The sequence below is a fragment of the Geospiza fortis genome, unplaced genomic scaffold, assembly GCF_000277835.1.
Source record: "Geospiza fortis unplaced genomic scaffold, GeoFor_1.0 scaffold213, whole genome shotgun sequence".
Lineage (NCBI taxonomy): Eukaryota > Metazoa > Chordata > Aves > Passeriformes > Thraupidae > Geospiza > Geospiza fortis.
Window position 1 is genome coordinate 1,172,021 of NW_005054399.1, and position 19,721 is coordinate 1,191,741.

At 48.9% G+C, this 19,721-nt stretch overlaps 1 protein-coding gene across 1 annotated transcript in view; it reads left to right on the forward strand.

Annotated features, from left to right (window-relative positions):
* The window catches only part of LMF1 (lipase maturation factor 1), a 143,931-nt gene that overhangs the window by 84,150 nt on the left and 40,060 nt on the right, over positions 1-19,721 (forward strand). The window contains exon 7 of the mRNA XM_031061065.1: positions 15,166-15,333. Coding sequence (XP_030916925.1) covers positions 15,166-15,333 — 168 coding nt within the window. The remainder of the gene's footprint in view (positions 1-15,165; positions 15,334-19,721) is intronic.

Here is a 19,721-nt window from a genome sequence, read left to right on the forward strand (position 1 = left end):
CAGTTCTTAAATCCCATTAAAATTATCCCTCTCCATGGTTTTCTGCACTGGCTCCTCCATCCCGGGAGAAGCCACGGACTCTCCTGCCCATCCAACCCCAAGGGGCTTCCCAAATTTGCCAGTTTGTTCTGTATTTGTCTTGGTTTAGGGTAAATTTGGGAGAAAAGGCCAAATTTGGGAATGTTGTTATTAACACGAAGCAATGGTCAGCCCCATAACTATTTTTTCCCTAAATATAGGAGGAAATTGCTGGCTGTGCTGCACTAAAGATGTTTTAATGGCCAGTTCTGTTCAGGAGTTTTATTTCCCAGCGTGTTAATTTTATTTTAATTAATGCGTGGACTTGGAAATAAGTTAATCACAAATGGAGAGGTTCTAGCAGCTCTCTTTTGGGGTTGGGGTGCACTTTGAAGGCACTGAGCTGCCTGTGTGGGAGAGAAGCTGCCTTTTGGAATATTTTATGGAGGGCACGAAATCTCTGAGGTGTTTTACGTGGCAAGCTAATGATGGAATTCAATCCCAACAAACAGCTGAGGGGTTATGCGGGGAGAGTTTGTGTCTGTGCAGAAATGCTGCACAAAAACCCCAAATTTCCTACGAGTTATGCTCAAAAATCACTGGATCCCAGAATCCAAGATCATCAATCCAACCTTTGGAGGGTAAAAAAAGGTAAATCTCTCATAGAAATCTCTATATACTTTTTTTTTTGTTTGTTTCCACCAGCTGTCTCCTTCTCAGCACTGAGTTAGAAGTGCTCCAACCCCTGGCTATCCCATTATCCTTCAGGATAATGTCTGGAGTTGGAGCTGCTGGTCCCATCCTGTAACAAAGAGAGGGAGATTGATTGTAAAGGAAATGTGAAATGATTTGTAGTAGAAATGGTGTGAAATGTCCTTATGGGGGGCAAAGTGGAGGTGATGAATCAAGACACGGGGATACCCCTCTTCAAATTACTGATTTCATGTTGTGTTTTAGGCCCTTTATTTTTTTTTTCTCCTTCCTTCCCTTCCTTGCTATTTTCACAGTTCTCACATAACTGTGTCCCAGACACGGGCAAGCTGCTGTTCACCCAAAGCCACCAGGATTCTCTGTGTGCAGGCACATTTGGGATGAGCAGACAGCTCAGAGCTCCTCTCACCTCCCCGTTTGCTCTCTCCTGGCCGGGCTGCGACCGTCGGGATAATCCGTAAATTACCACCAAAAACCGTAGCCCACTGCACGTCTGTGTCCATCCAGCTCCATCCTGACCCCAAATCTGCATCATTTAAACCCCTGGATGGGCAGGGATGCACACGGGGGTGGCCTCATCCCTCGCTGCTCCCTGGATCCCTCGCGGCCGGCGGCGCTCGCTCGGTTCCGCCCTGGGTTTCAGCTGGAAAGGCAGCCCCGACTGCATTTAATAACCACTCCTTCAGCACAGAGAGGTGCAGAAAGTAATTTGTCCCCTTGCCAAGGAGCAGGAAGAATGGGCATTTTGTTCCTGGTGATTTTACCTGGCTGGGTTCTGCAGGGAGAGCAGGACTTTGTGCTACCGTTGCCCCGCACGCTGTGTTGATTTATTGAAATTGGAGCCCGCGGGTGCAGTCCTGAGGTACCTCCTGACATGGAATTTCTAGGAGAAATATACAATTGGCTTGGTTATTATTTTTTCCCTCCTCCCTCTGCTTGGGCGTCTTTCCAGTTTTTGCACTAAGGAACAAGATTTTAAATTAGCCTTGAATTTTAACACGGTGAGCTTGGCCTTGCTATTCCCAGGGTTTTATTATGAAGGGTCTGATGTTGTGTCCTGGTTTCATCTCCATCACCTGCCTTGAAATGCAGAGTTTCTTCTATTTTCTTTATTTTTTCCATTTTTTAAAATTATTTTTTATTTTTAATTTTTATTTTTAGAGGAAGGAATTGAAGAGTCTGTGGTCATTGTCCTGGTTTAAATGTCATTATTCCTCTTCCCTGTGTGCCTGCAGAGAGGTTGTGGAATCTCCCTCACTGGAGATATTCCAGAGCTGTGTGGGCACAATCCCGTGCTCTGGGATGACCCTGCTTGAGCAGGGAGGAGGGAGAAGATTCCCAATGTGGGCCCTTCCAGCCTGACCCCTCCAGAGATTCTGTGACTTTCCAGGTGTTCACATCCAGGCAAACATCTTGGGAGGGGAGCTCCCAATGGAGTCAGAAAAAGGGATGAGAAAACCACAGGGAAGGGATGGCTGGAGCTGTGGTGCTGTGTATCCATGTCCAGGATCTGTAAAAAGAGTCAATTCCCTGAGAGCAACTCCAGTTAATTCATTTCCTCTCAAGCAGTGTTAAAATATGAATATAAATCCTTCTCTTAATTAATATTCCCAGCATTTATTTAATTTTATCAGGTTTACTTTTAGAGCAGAAAAACTCAGAATTAGTATTTTACGCTGATACTTCCAGAAGTTTTTTGCATCTCTTTATTGGACATTCAGGCTGCTTCTCCTCCTGTTTTGATTTATTTCCTGGGCAGGTTTTGGGAAGAAGCTCTCTCTGGGTGAGAGCTCTGCAAACCCAATGGGGTTATGTTGAGAGCAAGCCTGGAATCTCTCCACAGATTCCCACCAAATGGAGCTGGGATTTGAGCATCATTTTTCCATGTGCCTCACTGTTAACGAGTTTCTGTTAATTACTGTCCCTCATAGTTATTAGCAGCATCTTTGATGGTCCAGTTCAAGCACTTCCACAGGGTTTCTCCATGGAAAACAACGCTGCCCCTTGCTGTGTGTGGTGATCCAGGAAAACCCTGGGATGCTCTGGGAGCAGCCGTGTGCCACCAGATCAGGCTGGACACAGCCACACTGATCACCTTGGCGTGATTTTGGCAGATTTTGGGAGCAGAAATAGGGCCAGGAGCTGGGGCTGCTGCTGTGCAGAGCCCGTGGCAGCTCAGCCCAGCCCCTCCAAGCCCTCCTGCCCCCTTCCCTCGGATCCGCCGGGTAATGCCGTGCAGCTGCACTGACAGAATGTGATTGCTCATCAGTTTGCTTGATGACTTAATCTGGGGCTGATTAGCATCTTGGAGCCTGTCCAGGAGATCAGAAATGATGCACAGTTCTGCTGCAGGCCCTGGGTTATTGCACATTTGAGCCTGGCCCAGCTCTGGAGCAACAGCAGGGGCTCGCCTGATTGCTCTGCACGAGGGTTGGGGTTTGGGGAGGGGGCAGTGCCAAGGCCAGGCTCCTGTCAGGGAGATGGGCTGGCCTGGCTGTGTGTCCCAAGCGCAGGTCAGCCCACCAGGCAGGGATGTGGAGCATCCCTTAGCACTCAGTGCTCTGGTCTGATTGATCAGGTGCTGATCAGTCACAGCTTGGACTCAGTGATCTTGGAGAGCTTTTCTAATCAATTCAATTAATTTGTCATCATCCCCAGTAGTGTACTGTGTGCTTAAAGTAACGATAAATCCATATAAATCCTCTCCTTCCACTAAAAACTGCTTCCTTAAACAAGTGAGGACATTCCCTGCTCCTCCTGGTGCTTTCAGATCATCACCCCGAGACGTTTTGCTGCCGGGGGAGTTTGGGAAGCAGCAGATGGGACAAAGGCCAGGATATGGGATGATGTGGGAAGGCTGAGCTGTAGAATCAGCCAGCTCCTGCTCAGCAAGGGTTAAATCTGGAGCAGGGACTGCTGGAAGAGTTCAGTTGTTTCACATTAGGCCGGGCAGCCCTGGCTGCCTTCCGTGCTCGGGGAGCCGGGGGCCGAGTCCCCAGCGCTAAATCTGCGTAACCGATGCCGTACAACTGGCACCAGCCTTGACCACAAGTGGCCGTTAAAATAAACATCCCCGGGCTTAACTGACAGGCAGCAGCGAGCAGAAACAGCCCAGCATGATGGGGAATATTAAACACCCAGCCAGAACCGAATTTCGGCAGCAAACGCCCCCCCAAACCCGCCCCGGCATCGCCCCGGCCCCGCAGCATCAATGGGAGCAGTGTTTGGGACCTGCTCCCGGGGGTGGTGGGGTGTGGGAGGTGGGAGAAGTCCAGCCCAAAACACAGCCTGGGTAAACACAGGGCATGAGCCCCAGGGTGGCACCAGGACTGAGAAATCCAGCCCAAAAGCTGTGCCAGGAGACGCAGGGTGCGAGCCTCGCAGCAACAGCGGCACCAAGAAATCCAGCCCCAAACATATCCCAGGAAAACAAGGCACAAACCAGCCCTGTGACAGCACTGGGATGGAGAAATACAGCCCCAAATATATCCCAGGTAAACTGAGGACATGAGTCCCATGGCAGCACCAGGATGAAGAAATCCAGCCCAAAACTGATCGTGGGTAAAGACAAGGCACAAACGCCACAGTGACATTGGCACTGAGAAATCCAGCCCCAAATATATCCCAGGAAAATACAAGGTACAACCCCAGGGTGGCACCAGGACCAAGAAATCCAGCCCAAAACACATCCCAGGTAAACAGAGGACATGAGCCCCACAGCAGCACTGGAATGAAGAAATCCAGCCCAAAACTGATCCCAGGTAAAGGCAAGACATGAGCCCCATTACAGCAGCAGGATGGAGAAATCCAGGCCTGAAATATCCCAGGAAAATACAAGGCAGAACCCCAGGGTGGCACCAGGATGAAGAAATCCAGCCTAAAACATATCCTGGGTAAAGACAAGGCATGAGCCCCAGGACTGACAAATTCAGCCCAAAACCTTTCCCAGGAAACACAGGGCACAAGCCCCACAGCAACACTGGCACCAAGAAATTCAGGCCGGAACCTATCCCAGGATAACACAGGGCAGGAGCCCCAGGGTGACAGCAGGATGGAGAAATCCAGCCCCAAACCCATCCCAGGAAAACACTGGGCAGGAGCCCCATGGCAGCACCAGGATGGGCTGGCACAGAGGATGGGAGCTGCCATCCCTCGGGCACTGAGCTGCTCCAGGATCTTGTCTGGCATTAGGAAAGGAGGTAAAAGGCTTTATTAAAAATGAGCTGCTTGCCTTAGGTTGGCAGATTTATTTATAACGGTGATTTGTGAGCGCTCCAAGTTGGGGCAAGAGTGAGGGCATTATTATGTCCACGGGGATAGAGGAGCGACACTTTTATTGGGTGGAATTTATCTGCCTGGAGAATTTCTTGATTTCTTTTTATAAGAAAAGCATAGAAACAAGCAACACTTACAAAACAAGCGATTACACAAGGGCAAAACTTGCCAGAGCTCGAGGCAAGAGGATTTGGACATTGGTGCTGCTGGGAGAGGCTTCTTCCCTCCTGGATAGCAGCACAACTCCGTGCTCTGGCACGTGCTGCTTGAAATCCACCACGTTTTTGTGTCAGAAGGGAAACCACTGGAGTTACTAAGGGTGTGCTGGAGAACTTCCCTGAAATTGTGTCCTTTAAAATGTAGTTAATTACTGGTTTTACCTAAGGAAGGCCTTGAGCAGCTCAAAGATATTTCTAACAAGCGCGGTTTTGTGTTCAGGAGTCCAAAGATGCCCGAGCCTGTTTCCTAACATTACTAGGATTTAAAGTTCTATATCTTTGTGTGTATTATGTCCTGGAGTGTCGTCGTGTTTTGTAAGAAGTCACTAATTTAACCTCTTAATTGTTTAAAAGAGAGTTGTTGGAATGATGGCCACAGCAGGAGAGGCAGTGCCTGTGTCACTGCTGGAGAGGTGCAGCTCATGGAATCACAGAATCACTTGGGTTTGGGTTGGGAAGGATCTTCAAACCCATCCAGTTCCACCCCAACACCTTCCACTATCTCAGGTTGCTCCAAGCCCCATCCAGCCTGGCCTTGGACACCTCCAGGGATCCAGAGACAGCCCCAGCTTCTCTGGGCACCCTGTGCCAGGGCCTCCCACCCTCACAGGGAAGGATTTCTCCCTAATCCCTAATTTAATTCTCCCTTCTTTCAGTTTGAAGCTGTTCCCCCTTGTCTTGCCACTCCAGGCCCTCGTTCTTTGCCGAGGGGGAACAGAATTGGCTGCTGGATTCACCCAACAGAGTTTGGAGATCAGCTCCTCATGGCCAAGAGTTTTCTTGTGCCTTGTTTCGCTTGTCCTAAATTCTTCCCGGCTGCATCCTTTGTTACTCGGGAGAACGCCTAAAACAGAAACAAACTCTCCCAAGCTTTTGGCTCCATCTTTGTGACAGCAACCTGGATTTTCCCGTTGTCTTATTCTTATCCCATCCTGCTCTAGAAATGCTCTTGGATGGACAGGAGGATCAGAGGTGGATCTGGCATGATTGGTTCCTGTGGAGCCAGCTCTGGATTTAAAACCACGTGGATGTGACACATGGGTACATGGGTTAGTGGTGGCCTTGGCAATGGTCTCAGAGGTCTCTAAAGCTGACTGGTTGTGCAGTTCTGTGCTGGGTGTGCTCTGTCTGATGGGCAATTGCAGAGTTAAACGAGTTCCCCCTCCCGCCGCCGGTGCTGGCTTTGGCTCGGAGCGTGGTGGCGTTCCAGTTCGGAGAATTCCAGTGACCAACCAGGTAGTCGGCTCCTCGTGGCACAATTTACCCTTTGTGAGCACATTTTATGAAAGCTCTCACTGTTTGTCTCGAGTTGTGGAGGGGGGGAGGAAAAAAAAAAACCCCAACCCGACTGTAAACGTCCAGGCCATGGAGCTGCCTAATCCAAACACAGGCACGAGCCGGGGCTCCGTGTGTTCCTTGGCCTGGTGCTGAGCTCGTGTTTATGAGCACACACCAAAGAAAAGCCCTCTGAAGGAGTCTGGGCCTGGATTTAGCACTGGGCATTTTAAAGGGGAAAAAAATGAGGGAATGAGGGGCTGTGGGAGAGCTGCCGTGGGGTGGTTTTGGGGTTGTGAGTGGAAGGGTAAAGCTCTGGGTCCTCTGAGTGTGGCCGGTGGAAAGATGTTCAGAAAGATGTTCAGAAGGATGTTCAGGAAGATGTTCAGAAAGATGTTCAGGAGGATGTTCTTCCACCTTCCAAAGCCGTAGGTTTTCCCTTCAAGGCATCAGAGTGTGCAAGGAACTCTGTGGAGGAAGTTGGAAAATCCTTGAAAAATGTTGTAGTAAAACAGCCCAGGTGACCTTGCTGAGGTGGGAATGGCCAGGGGGATGAGCAGGAGCATTGTCAGGGGATGCTGGAGGTGCCCAGGGCAATGGGCTGTGCCAGCCAGTCTGCTCCTGGTGGAGCTAAGAGCACAGAAGATGCTGCTGGCCTGGGATGACCCACACTCCTTGGGAGGAAATGTTGACGTCCTTCCCTGAGGAATGTTTCCCACTTGGGCACAACAAGGGGTTAATGTTGGAATTGTTAAGCTGTGTCCCCTCATTCCACTCCATGGGGGAGCTCTGGGTCCTGCAGTGATGCTCAAGGCTTGTTGAGGTGTCCTGGCTCTGTTTTTCCTCTTTTCCACTGCTCATTCCCATCACTTTCCTGTTCCTTGATTTATCAGTGGGGCCTGGTGGGAGCTGGCAAATCCCTCACCGTGCTCATGAACCAAAGAAAAACCTCTGGCCTGCAGGAGAAAACACCAACTGAACCCCAAATAATGAGTATTAGAGGAAAATGTAAAATGGCAGAGGGCACATGGAGTAAGCAGAGGTATTTTCTGGCTGTCTGGTCGAAGGTTTGGTATCATTTTTCTCCAGGATTACAGGGGCTTTCACCTCATAAATTTGGGCCTGTTTGAGGTCGTTAATCTTTCTTTACATGTTGCCTTGCAATTTTAGAGCTTTGCCACCATCTGGGATCACATTTTAAATGGAGTTTCCACTCACTACGTCCCCTTTTCATGGAATTATTTATATATGGAGAAATGCATAATAAATACATCAGCTCTGGGTTGTTTTTAAACATTTTCAGGGCTTACCTTGTGTGGAAAAACTTGTCTTCTCTAATAGAGAGTCATAACAGTGACCAATTAAAGGATCACATTTGCAATATGCTCTTAAATGGCAATTTAAAATATTGGTGAGTGATCCGTGGGGAAAGGGAGCTCCAGGCCAGGGACCTGAGTTGGAAAATCCTGGAGTGTGAGACAGAACAGCACCATCTGATGGAAACAGCAAACCTGGAGAGGGATTTCAGCTCCCCGCTTGCCTTTGGGATGGAACCTTCTTGTGTTTCCCTTAAATCTTGGTTTTTCTCCACAAAATGATGGTGTTGGATCAAATGTTGGACTTGACCATCCTGGAGGTTCTTCCCATTCTCTCATTCTTATGGATGGACCTTCCACTCCCTAAATCCAACTTGCCCCATCTCTGCTGCTCTTGACAAACCCCAAAGGACCCACAGCTGGTTCCACCAGCTCCTGCTGGCCCCACCAGAGCCCAAATGTCTGCCCCAGGCCCCGCCAGCTATTTGAACGGGTTTTTGAACAAATAAATAGCCTCAACAGCTCAGTGGTTCCTTGTGTAATTTTAGCTCAGGACCTCTCCAAGAATGTCCAGAATAAATAGGTGAATCTGTAATCCATCCCCAATTAAGTGGATATTCCGGGAGCAGCTCAGAGCACGTTATGGAGGAGCAGTGTCAATAAACAGGGATGCTGTGGGCCCTGGAAATGTGGGCTCTGTTCCTGGAGAGGGAAGGCTCAGACCAGGAGCTGGGTGCAGGCTGGAAAAGCAAACAGAAAGGAGCCTTCTGCCCCCACCCAGGTGGTTGGGATTCCAGCCCCCACCATTCAGTGTCCCCCAGATCCTCCTGGGGTTGTCCACGTTCAAAACTGAACGTGGCAGGGAGGTTTCACCTCCACCCGCGACTTTACAACGTTGTCAACAGGAAAACAACAAATTCCCCGGGATATTTTAGAGTGCTGAGGCATGAAATTGCAGAGCAGAATCTTCTCCCCAAGCCCCCTTTCCCCTCTGGCAGCTGCAGCCACCATTCCCTCAGAAACCCAACCTCCAGACGTGAAGCACTGCTGGGATTTTTCAGGCTTTTAACTTTTCCTTGGCTCAGCCGGGAGGAGCGGGGACCTGCTGGAGCTCTGAAAAACCCCTGAGCACGGGCTGGCTGGGGAAAGGAGTTAAAAATGAACCAGCAGATTTTTATATATATAAAAAGTAAAAATATATGTTCTCCATCTGAAGTTTATTTAGGTCCTTTGGGAGAGTGGCGCGGCACCACGTCTCTACTAAATTGCCAACATTTTATGGCCGTGCTGGCACCGTGTCAAACACACATCTCCTTGGCTTGCTCTGCTGTCTTAAACAGGCAGATTCCAGTCTGTTTTTCTATGGACTGAATATTCCTATTGACTGGGCGAGGAAAGCTCTGCCCAGCAAGAACTTACAGGCAACTTCTCTTTTTATTACTTTATCGAGCCTTGATTATTTTGATATTGCGCTGCTGAAGAGCCGACCCCTTGTGACCCACTGGATGTCAGAGTAGTGTGCATTTCAAGCCAGATCCAGCTTTTTCCTTTTTATTTTTTTCTTTCCCTTCTGATTTTATTTGGATTGGAATCTTATTAATAACTGGAAAGTTTTGAAGGGGCTATTTTTAACCGCTTAGCTGTCGGGAGTATTTCAGTAGCGTGGACGTGGAGCTTCGAGCGTACAGATAAATACACCCAGCACAAGGTGCTGCTGGGTTTAAACCCAGCCTGAGCAGTTCCCTGCTCCATTTCCTTCCCAAACCCTTCCCAACATGAGAATCCTTGTGCAAAGTCCCTCTGCTGCTCATCGCTCAAGGTCGCTGCCCGCGTGGAGCCTTTCCACGGTGAGGAAGCTCCAGGATCTCCCCCTGTTCCAAGCAGGGTGGATTTTAGGAATCCTTGGATGCTGCAGAACCTGAGACAGGCTGACTTCAGGCAGGACCCTCATCTGCCTACACTTCCCAGCAGCTGGGAGTGACCTCCCAGCTCTCCTCTCCTCTCTCTGCCTCCTGGCACAGGGCTGGGGAGACGTTCCCGCTGGCCTTGGGAGCGTGGAGCTTTGATCTGCAGATGCCTGAGGAGCCAGGTCAGCATCTGAGGCAGGATGGACTGGCAGGGAGCAGCCTGTTGGACCACACTGATCCAATTAGGCTCCACGATGGAGAATCCTTTTTATTTTTTGGTCCAAAGCACAAGAGAAGCGAGGGCTGTTGCTTTGAAGCCGAGGAGATGAGTTCATGCCTGAGTGCTTGGGAAGCTGGAGAGCTGAGCTTTGCAGTTCATCTGGATCTTCCACAGCTCTCCAGAAAACATTTAATAAAGCTCTCAGCCTGCTTTTCCAGGGGACTGCTGCTCCTCACGCTCGGCTGGCTGTGCCAAAGGCTTTCCCTCTCTCCTGGCTGTGGGAGCCTGCAGAGCTGCTCCTGACGTGCTCACTGCACCTCGGTGGGGTCAGGGGGGAGGACAGTCCATAGGACAAGGATATTCCATAGGACAAGGAATGGCTTCAAACTGCCAGGGGGAAGGGTTGGATGGGATACTGGGGAGGAATTGTTCCCTGTGGGGATGGTGGGACACTGGCACAGGGTGCCCAGAGCAGCTGTGGCTGCCCCTGGATCCCTAGCAATGTCCAAGGCCAGGCTTGGATCAGCCTGGGATAGTGGAAATTGTCCCTGCCCATGGCAGGGGGTGGCACTGGATGAGATTTCAGATCCCTTCCAACCTGGCTTATGCTGGAATTCTGTTTCTTTTGACCAAATAGCTGGTTTTTTTCCTCATTATTTATTCCTATTTGCTGTTGTTCAGTTTCCTTCTGTTTTTCAGGATTTCTCTGCCATGAAGTGCACTTGGATTTGTTGATCTAGAGGTCTTTCCCAACCTAAACCATTCCATGATGCCCTGATTCCTTTCCCTCCAACTGCACACTCCCCTGCTGCTCAGCTCCTTGCACGGCAGCAGTGCTGTGAGCCCAGTAAAGAATCCCAGGCTGGTTTGGGTTGGAAGGACCTTAAAGCCCATCCCATTCCATGGGCAGGGACACCTTCCCCTGTCCCAGTCTGCCCCAGTCCCAGCCCTGTCTGAGCACTGGGTTGTTTGAGGACAATGTGGGATTTGTTTCCCTGTAGAAGAGCCTGGAGCTTTCCCCAGGCTGGGCTGGGCTCTCCAAGGCCGGGATTAAATCCTCCCTTGGAGTTTCTGGGAAGCTGTGGCAATAACGGGGCTGGGAGGAGGGACCATGGGCATTCACAGCCCCCAAGAAGAGCCTTCACTCCTCTGTATAATGGCCTTCTGTTGGCTTTTAGTGGGGTGCAGTTTAGTAAATTAGGAGTCTTCAGGTACTTAGCACTTTAATGGTTCTCACTAAGAACATAATTAAACCATAGACCCCGTAGGGAGAAAAAAAAACCAGTTTATTGTGCGTATTTTTAGACTCTGTTACCAGCCCTCATAAAACCTGCTCGATCCAAGCCAGGGAACAGGCCCGAGCTGGCGACCCAGAATTCCTGCAGCAGCACTCACACCTTACAAATCTGCCCTGTGAATTACAGAATTCATTTTCCTGCTCCCATTTCCAAAGGCGTCTGCAGCAGCCGTTCCTCCCCGGCTGCTGGAGAGGAGAGGGAGGCACCAGGGTTATGATGTTGTGCTGACACACAAAGCCAGGGTTTGCTAATTGTTTTCTTTTTTTTAATTTAAAAACATTTTCAGTCTCACAGAGGTGCCCAGAAACGGGGCTGCTCCGAGCCCAGGGCTCTGCTCCCTCTCTGTGTGCATCCACCTTGGGATTGCTGAGTTCCATCTGCCCTGGAGCTGCAATTCCCCTGTCTGTGTGTCAGGAAATCACAGTTCTGGGTGCAGGAGAACTCCCAGCTGCTCCTGGGATAAAGAGACTGAGAGGGAATTTTCATCAGGCACTGGGGTGATGGGACATGGGGGAATGGCTTCAAACTGAAAAAGAGCAGGTTTACCATGGAAGATGCAATAAAATGGATTAAGATGGAATATTGGGATAAAATCCTTTCCTGAGAGGGTGGGCAGGCCCTGGCACAGGGTGCCCAGAGCAGCTGTGGCTGCCCCTGGATCCCTGGCAGTGCCCAAGGCCAGGCTGGATGGGGTTTGGAGCAGCCTGGGATAGTGGAAGGGGGTGGGAATTAAATAATCCTCCAGGTTCTTTCCAATCCAAACCATTCTGGAGTTCCATAATTCCCCTCACAGCACAGCACAGCCACAAAGCAAAGTGCAAAGCTCCAAATCCCAGGATCAAGAGAGCCTGGAAAGCTTTTCTCTCCTCTCTGACACCAACACCACTGGGATGTTCCCATGAGATTAGGATTTCTCTGGAACAGCAGGTGTGGGGCAAATTCCCTCTCCAAAATCCCAGCAAAGTGGGATTTCTCCAGTTGTGGGATTTCTTAGGGTGGCAGTTATTAACATATCAGAATTTGGGGTTTTTCTCTTTGAAAAATTTGCCATTTTCTTGTCCTGGATGGAAAAATCTCCCAGTGTCAAAAAAAGTCAGGCTGACAAAAGAAGGGTGCTTTCCCCAGCCGTGGGTGCCTCTGGTGGGCTTGGGCACAGAAAGAATCCAGGAAATTTTCCAGCATCCCGGGCTCCTGGTGATTCCCAGGCTGCTCCTGCCTCCCTGCCCCATCCCAAGGAAACACAGCTCCCTTCCTGGGGAACCTGTGCTGTGCAGCATCTGGAAGGCATTGCAGGAACACACACACACACATCTCCTCCCCCAGCAGCTTTGAAAGGATTTCTGGGGCGTGTGAATCACTGTGCTGTCGCTGGGCTGTGCTTTATCCCCAGATCCCAGGCTGGGTTGGGCTGGAAAGGACCTGAAAGTTCATCCCATGCCACCCCTGCCACGGCAGGGACACCTTCTACTGTGCCAGGGCGCCCCAAGCTCTGTCCAGCCTGGCCTTGGACAATTCCAAGGATCCAGGGGCAGCCACAGCTGCTCTGGCAATCTGTGCCAGGGCCTGCCCACCCTCCCACCCTCCAGGCTGGCCTGGAACTTCCACTGCAGTGGGATTTGAGGCTGGAGTTTTCCCTTCCTGCCCTTAAACAATTTGGGATGGCAAAATCTCCAGTCCCAGCTCAAGCAACCAGTGGGACCAGTGCACATGAATGTATTAATTACAATTATAAGTAGGTGTGACATCAGTAACCCTGCCTGCTCTCCCTGGTCCTCATCCATGAGCGCCAAACATTCCAACCTGTTGGATCAGTGCCTCAGCTGGGCCAGGATTGGTTAAAGCACTTAATAATAATGATCATAACATTATTATTATTGTTATCATTAATAATAATAATAATTAATAACAATTAATATTGTTAATATTATTAATAATAATAATAAATGATCATTAATAATTATCATTATTATTGTGGGAATAATGATGACAACAAATTGTGATGTGATACTAATTGTGGTGATGATAATAATAAGTTTTTAATTGTGATTATAATAATAAATTAATAATATTATAATAAGAATAATAACAATAAGAATAATGATGGTGATGATGATGAAAATAATAATAAAATAATTTCATATTTATCATTATAATAAATCATAATGATCATTATTTTTGTGGTAATAATGATGAATACAGTAAATTGTGGTAATGTGATACTAATTGTGGTGACGATGATAATAAGTTTATAATTGTGATTGTAATACTAAATGAATATTATTATAATAAGAATAACAACAATATGAATAATGGTGACGATTATGAAAATAATAAAATAATAAAAATATAATGATAATTTACTATTTCTAATTATAATAAATAATTAATAATGATCATTATTTTTGTGGTAATGATGATAATAATCAATTGTGGTAATGTGATACTAATTGTGGTGATGATGATAATAAGTTTATAATTGTGATTATAACAATAAATTAATAATATTATAATAAGAATAATAGCAATAAGAATAATAATGATGATGATGACGATGACAATGGTGATGATGACGATGGTGATGACGACGACGACGATGATGATGATGATAATAATAATAATAATAATAATAATAATAATAATAGTAATAATAATAATAATAATAATTTAAAAGAGCCAAGGAACAACCTGCCTGTTTGGAAGGCTAAAACCATTTCCCAGCAATCTGGGATCGAAACAATCCCTTTGGGAGCCTCGCTGGGAATGCTGCGAGGAGCCCAGCAGGGATTAAGTGGAAGCAGGTCCTGGTGGAGGGAGGGACCCTGGGGGACACCTGGGGCTGCCCTGACCCCCCAGCCTGGCCGGAGAGGCCCTGGCAGAGCTCCCTGACCCCGGCCTGGCTCCATCCGGGAAGGAAGGATGCGGTCTCCTGTCCTGAGGGGCCTCCAGCCCAGGCCAGGCTTTATTAATCCCAGCTTTGCTAATAAGGAATTACAATAGTTGTGGGATTTGGCAGCGGGAGCGTGCTTGGCTGCCATGCATCCTGCAGGATTTGCCCTGTTTTGTTTGTATTTTGGATTTAACTACAAATAATTTAAAGATGTGTTGTGTCTCCTTCAATTAACATTTGTGTTTTCGACCTCTCTCTTTTGTTGTTGTTGTTGTTGAAGTTTTAAAACAATACCAGGGAATTTGAGCCTGTCACATACGTTAAGATAAATTCACATTTATTTTTTGCTCCAGTTATGGGATTTCTTAGGGTGGCATTTATTAACATATCAGAATTTGGGGTTGTTCCCTTTGAAAAATTTGCCTTTTTCTTGTCCTGGACAGAAAAATCTCCCAGTGTCAAAAAATTTTGGGCTGACAAAAGAATAATATTGTCCCAAGGCCAGTATGTAAATACCTTAACCAGTAGAGCATGTTTAGAGGAATTACACTTTCCTTTCCCAAATTACCATCTTGGAAAGCAGCTCTACCAGCACATTTATTTGAATTTTAAACATTTTGAAAGCAGATCTCCGAGGTTTTGAAATCTGGTTTCCATTCCTGGCTCTGTTTGACCCAAGGCCTGACCCCGAGCAAATCTTAGGCTCAGTTTCTGGATCTGCTCTGAGGATCCTCACTCACTTTAACATCCCTCAGTGCTGATCCAAGTGTAAGATTTCAGTGTTAAATAATAGTGGGCTTAATTTAAGTTGGGGTTTGGTTATGATGACAAAAGGGAAGATTAAAAAACTTGGTTTTAAAGAGATGAATTTGTTTAAAGATGTGTGGAGTGAAGTAATTTTGTCTGCAATGAAATGAATTCCCAGAGGTGCAGGATGGCAGATTTGGGGAGAGAAATAAGGAATAAGGCCAGAACTTTGTAGCAGCCCTTCATACCAAGTTTTGGAGGGGATTAACTCCTTTTTTCCTCTGATTTTGCAGACACAGCCAGTGCCCAACCCCATCTCGTACTTCATGCACCGCTCGCCCTGGTGGTTCCACCGCCTCGAGACCTTGGTCAACCACTTCATCGAGCTGCTGGTGCCCTTCTTCCTGCTGCTGGGCAGGAGGATGGCCATCCTGCACGGGCTCCTGCAGATCCTCTTCCAGGTGAGCTGCTCCTGATTCCTGTCCTTGAGCTTTTAGCTTTTCTGCTTTTCAGGTTCTGTGCTGCTTTAGGCTGTAGTTCTGACATTCATGTTATGGCGCCTCAGGTTTTGGCTTTTATATTTTCACACTCTGTGCTGCTTTAGTGTGTGGGTCTGGCTTCATATTATGGGATGGTGAGCTCTGTGCACAGAGCAGGGAGACAAAACAATTCCTGCTCCAGCTGGGGACCAAGGGCAAATGATCCAAATCTCAGGCCCAAGAGCACAAACACCGTGGGCTGAGGAGAGAAAAAAAAGCAGGATGGGACGTGATAACCTAAAGCTGGAATTGGACAATTAACTCCAATATGCAAATGGAGCAGAACTTATAAAAGTGAGACCTCAAGTCCATTTTTGTGACCATTTTTGTTCGTCTTGGGTGCAGCCCTGGCTGGGCTCTTGTGCTGCCCAAGGTGGATCCATTGATGCTTCCTAACAAATCCCTGCTTTATTCTTTAACTCAGTCTAGCCTCTGTTTTAGGTCACAAGGCATCATCCTGAGGGTCCCCTCCTCTCCTGGGCTTCCCCACCCCTCCCAGCAGGAGCTGGCTCAGGGGGCAGGGTGGGATTCAGGCTCCAGGGAATGAGGATGGTTCCCAGCCAGGAATTCCTGGGTGTTGGTTTCTGTGTGGCAGAGGAATGGCAGCCCAGGATCAGTGCAAAGGCTCTGTGGGGAATCCTTGTGATTCCACCAAAAGTTAATTTTTACAGACATCTGTCCATCTCTGAAGGGATTCTTCTTTCTGTATTTATCATTTGAGGATTGTTCTTTATCTCTGGAAAGGGTTGTGCTGCTCTTCACAAATACCAGATTGACTGTGCTGAGGTTTAAAATCAAAATAATTCCTTGAAAATTTAATAGATTCACATTCCAGTTGATTTTTTGGGTGGGTTTTTTGGTACCTCTGCAAAACCCAGAGGACAGAAGCTGCTCCATAAATACTTCCCTAGAGCCCATCTGATTCCTCTCCTGTCTGTCCTGGCAGGGTTCAAAGAGCTCATGAAACTCCATTTGCAGCCCTTGCTGCCCTGCCTTTGTTCAGCATCATTTCAGCAGCATGAAATTCATACTCAGGAGCTGTTAGTGCTTCCTGTGAGTTCATGTGATGATTAAACTGGAGAACAGCTCATAAAGCCCCCTGGTAAACCACAAAAATGCTGATCAGCTTTTAAAGGTCTGACAGAAACCCCGGCGGGTTTGTGCCCTCCCGGTTCCTTCTGCTGCCCAAACCCTTCCTGTTGTGTCTGGGTGCCACTGAACGTCACCTTTTACCTTTTTGGGGCAGCTTTGGTTGGGTTGGGATGGATTTGGGCCCGTGGAAGGAGAGATCTGACCCAGGGAGCTCCTAGAGTGTCACTCCAGAGGTGCCAGCTGTGATTGTGACACCCCTGAGGTTTTTGGAGGATTTCACTCAGCCCAACCCTAAAAAAACTCCACAGACAAAGCAAAACCTCCTCTATCTTCTGGTTAAGGTGAAGGAGGGCAGGGTTAGATTAGAGATCAGGGATGAATTCACCCCTGTGAGGGTGACAGGGTGCCCAGAGCAGCTGTGGCTGCCCCTGGACCCCTGGCAGTGTCCCAGGCCAGGCTGGAGCACCCTGGGACAGTGGAAAGTGTCCCCAGGGGGGTTGGAACAAGGTGATCTTTGAGGTCCCTGCCATGCCCAATGCTCCCCTCGGCGCTGCTCCATCCCTGTCACTCCCAGCAGGAACCTGCAGGGCCCCTAACGAGGAGCAGGGCCCTGGGGGGGCTGGGGCACCTCAGACAGAGCTGAGCCCACCCCATAAATGTCCTAATGACAGCCAGCCAGGGCAGGCATCAAGCCCCTTTAATTGGCCCTTTATTGATAGCTGGCAATTACTGCCTTGTTCGGATCACGAGGGGAGTCTGAGCAGGCAGAAAGGGTCCCAGTGTAAGAGGCAGCTCTGGTGCCTTTACAGCATTTCAACAAAAACCTGTTTATTTAATATTTACTGCCCTTTTTCTTCATTCAGAATGACTTTTATTGACAATCCTTGTGCTCTGCAAAGGAAGCAATAAAGTTTAATGTTGATATACCACTTAATTCTGCTTTTCAAGATTTGAATTGACATTACAGACAAGTTTTATTGGACATTTTATAATTGTTATTGGAGTCATGGTGGCGAGCTTGAGTGAGTGTATTTTTCCAGATTCCAACTGGCCTGGAGAATATTGCTTTGTCAGGAACCCAAAAAAAGTTGGGCTTTAAAAGAGGAAAGTGGGGTTTTTTTCCAAGTGTGAACTTATTCTTCTTGCCTGCTTCACGTTTGTAAGGAAAAAAGCTTAGAGAGGGTGGAAACATCAGAGAGGAGGTGCTCAGCAGCCTGAGCATGGATGTGTGTCCACCAGGGGATTCCTGTGGGGTTGGGATTCCAGCCTGGAGTTACCCCAAGGGAGAACTTGATCCACCTTCTTCCCATCCTGGACGTGCACAGGAGGTTCCTGCTGGGGTTTGTGTTTGATGGGACCCAGGTGGGATTTAGGGATTTAGGGTGGCTTTGGTGGACACCACAGTGCTGCCAGCACCTCAGTTCCCCCTGGAGGGGCCACAGGGACCCTTGGGATGAGCCCATTCCCAGCAGATCCATGCAGGGCTCGGTGCTGCTGCTCCTGGCCAGGAATGGTCCCTCCTGCTGTGGTTTCCTGCCCCTCAGCTCTGGGGCTTTTGCCACGTTCTCTTGGTGAGCTCAGCTCAAACCCCACCATTCCCATGCACCTCCTGGGCCCTGCTGCCTGTTGTGTCTGCCAGGAATAAATTATCCCTGGAAGTGTTCAGAAAACGGGGATGTGACACTTCAGGACGTGGTTTAGTGGTGAATGTGGTGGTTGATGGGTGGATTTGATGGTGCTAAAGAGCTTTTCCAACCTTAACAATTCTGTGATTAGCTGGTTTTTGTAGCAGAGGTGGGGTGTGGACCTGAGGAGTGCACACCTGGATCTGAAACACCCCAATATTCAGGAGAAATCAAATTAAAAACACAGCTGTCAGAGGGGAGCAAAAGATATCTTGGAGACCCCAGGTGAGGTTTGGACTCTTTATTCTTGGTTCTGTAGAAGCACCAGGGCAGAGCCTGCCCATTCCCTGAGGAGTTTGTGAGGTGTGGGAGCTTGGAAGGGCTGCTGGGGAAGGCAAATCCTTCAGCTTGGTGGGGATTTCACTGCTCCCTGGAGCTGCCTCCTTAAAACCTGGATCTCCCTCCTCAAATCCTGGATCTGCCTCTTCCAACCCTGGATCTGCCTCCTCAGACCCTGGATCTGCCTCCTCAGACCCGGGATCTGCCTCCTCAAAATCTGGATCTGCCTCTTCCAACCCTGGATTTGCCTCCTCACATCCTGGATTTGTCTCTTCAAAACCCTGGATCTGCCTCCTCCAACCCTGAATCTCCCTCCTCAAACCCTGGATCTCCTCCAACCCTGGATTTGCCTCCTCAAACCCTGGATCTGCCGCCTCAACCCTGGATCTGCTTCCTCAACCCTGGATCTGCCTCCTCCACCCCTGGATCTGCCTCCTCCACCCCTGGATCTCCTCAGCCCCTGGATCTGCCTCCTCCACCCCTGGATCTGTGTGTTTTTCACGCTGTCCAACTCCCAGCTCACACCGAACGTATTTCTTGGCTCCTTGGAAGGCAGGCAGTAAAATTACACAGCTTGGCAGAGGAGTTGATGAGGGGAAGAGAGAGGGAAGCCAGAACAAGAGGCAGGAGAAAGCCACCTTGCGCCTCAGAGCTGGCAGTAGGGCTGGGCAGGGGCCAGGCTGGGTTTGGCAGTGCCAGGTGGGAAGGAGCTTCAGGATCAGAAAGGTGAAATCCATGAATGAATGAAGAGCATGGAAAGTGCAGAGTGGTGCTGTTGGAAAGGCAGGGGCACTGCTGCGATTCCCAGTCAGAGCCATAAAGGCCCAATCTGGGGAGCTGGGAACGTGGGGAGGGTTTTAAGCTTTTAAATCCCTTTGGATGTGATGGATCTGTGCAGGCTGAGTCCCTGGCCTGGCCCCTGGCGTGTCCCCCAGCACAGAGCACCCTGGTGGCTGCAGGGTCCTGCATGGGCTCAGCCCCAGGTCCCACCCCAGGATGGAGCTCCTGGAGGGCTGGGCTGGGCTGAGGAACATCTCCAGATCCTGGATAGGCTGGGCTGAGGAACATCTCCAGATCCTGGATAGGCTGGGCTGAGGAACATCTCCAGATCCTGGATAGGCTGGGCTGAGGAACATCTCCAGATCCTGGATAGGCTGGGCTGAGGAACATCTCCAGATCCTGGATAGGCTGGGCTGAGGAACATCTCCAGATCCTGGATAGGCTGGGCTGAGGAACATCTCCAGATCCTGGAGG